The sequence below is a fragment of the Pistacia vera genome, unplaced genomic scaffold, assembly GCF_008641045.1.
Source record: "Pistacia vera cultivar Batoury unplaced genomic scaffold, PisVer_v2 Contig343, whole genome shotgun sequence".
NCBI classification, from domain to species: Eukaryota; Viridiplantae; Streptophyta; class Magnoliopsida; order Sapindales; family Anacardiaceae; genus Pistacia; species Pistacia vera.
The window spans coordinates 2,166,688-2,168,432 of NW_022196161.1; the positions used below are offsets into that span (position 1 = coordinate 2,166,688).

A 1,745-nucleotide genomic window follows, 5' to 3' on the forward strand; every position below is an offset into this window, starting at 1 on the left:
TTGGTGGACCATTGCGTCTGGACTGATTTCGGTCATGTTGGCGTGGGACCAGGCGAAGCAGTCTTCGTTCTGTTTGAGAAATTCTATTAGCTTCTCTCTTGTCTCGGGTTCGAGGCAGGAGCCTATATGTGTCTTTCTTTCTGGGTCGTCCGGATGTATGTGCACTTCATCCAACTCCTCAATAGTCGGTTGGTCAGGCTCGGTCCGAGGGGTTGGATGAGACTGTAATTGCTATGAAGAGTTTCCTTTGCTCTTGAAGGCGTTTTTGTAGCAGTCCCTGGAAGCTTTGGGGTCGCCCTTGATCTCTCGTACTCCCCACTTGGTTGGAAACCTGATCGTCTGGTGGAAGGTAGATAGGACTGCCCGTATGTCATGGATCCAAGGGCGGCCCAAAATGACGTTGTAGGGAGATGGGCAGTCGATCACCAGGAAGACGGTCTGTTTGTTTATTCCACCGGCGTAGATGGGAAGGATGATCTCTTCGACAGAGTATTTCTGCTCCGAGTTGAACCCAACCAGCAGTGTCAGCCACCTATTGATGTTTGCTTCTTCTAGTCCCATTGCCTTGACTGCTTCGAGGAACAGGATGTTTGCTGACAAACCTCTATATACGAACACCCTTTTCACTAGGATGTTGGCAATCTGTAGGGAGACGACTAAAGGGTTGTGATGAGGAACGGCCAGGGTGATCGGTTCGTTATCTTCAAACTGAATTACCTGATGAGAGTGTGATCGCGAGACTGGATGGATGGACTGTACTTCATGGTGGTGGTTGGCTCTAGCATATCGCTTGGCCGATGAGTAACTTACTCTACTGATCTCTGATCCTCCGGAGATGAGCGAATAGAAACCTTTCAGTATGGGTTCCCGCGGAGGGGGTGACGGTTTTTTGGAGCTTTTCTGGCTAATGGTGTTCTTCCTCTTGTCAATAAGTAGATCACGGAGATGTCCCCTTTTCAGAAGTGCAGCAACCTCGAGCCGCAAGGCAATACAGTCTCCGGTGTTGTGCCCATGGTCGCTGTGGAACTCGCACCACTTGGTTGTGTCTCTCCTTGCCTCGAGATTGAGCTTGCCAGTCCACTTGACAGTGGATCCCAGTCCTTTCATTATTGCTAGACCTGGGTTGGTTCGACATTGAGGTTGTACTCTGGTATTTTGTGTCGGTTCGATCCAAACTGCCTGTTATCATTTCTCGTGGGTTGGTGATCATAAAGCTTCCTGACTCTGCTCATATTGCGTGCTGGAGGTTGGTAGCGGTGTTGGAGGTTGGTAGCGGTGCTCTACCGGTCTAGGCTCTGGCTTCTTGTCGCTCCGCCTTGATTCATATCTAGAATGGGCAGCTTGGTTCATCTCATCTTCCTCCCATCTTATCTGGATAACCGCCCGGGCCAGAGCATCTTCCATTGTGGTGCAACCCAACTTCGTAAGTTCTTTGTATAGTTCTACGTCTGGGAGGAGGCCTTTCCTGAAAGCGTCCACAGCAATCTTAGGGTTACATGAGGGGATAGAGATCTTTTCTCTATTGAATCTGCTGACATATTCTCTCAATGGCTCTCCCCTTCTCTGGTATATTCGGTATAGGTCGGCCGATAGTTTCTCTAGTTTCTTGCTGCTGGCGAATTATTCCACGAAGGTGTCAGTAAGCTAGGCGAATGAGTCGATGGATCCATTCAAGAGGTTCGTGTACCATTGGAGTGCCAGGCCAAATAGACTAGAACCGAAACTCTTGCACATGCAGGCTTCCC

General features: G+C 49.6%; 1 protein-coding gene across 1 annotated transcript; it reads right to left on the reverse strand.

The window, feature by feature from the left end:
* Positions 1-231: 231 nt before the first annotated feature.
* On the reverse strand, positions 232-1,107 carry LOC116138704. Its single transcript, XM_031424389.1, has one exon. The coding sequence runs from the start codon at positions 1,105-1,107 to the stop codon at positions 232-234; it is 876 nt and encodes a 291-aa protein (XP_031280249.1).
* Positions 1,108-1,745: the final 638 nt, after the last annotated feature.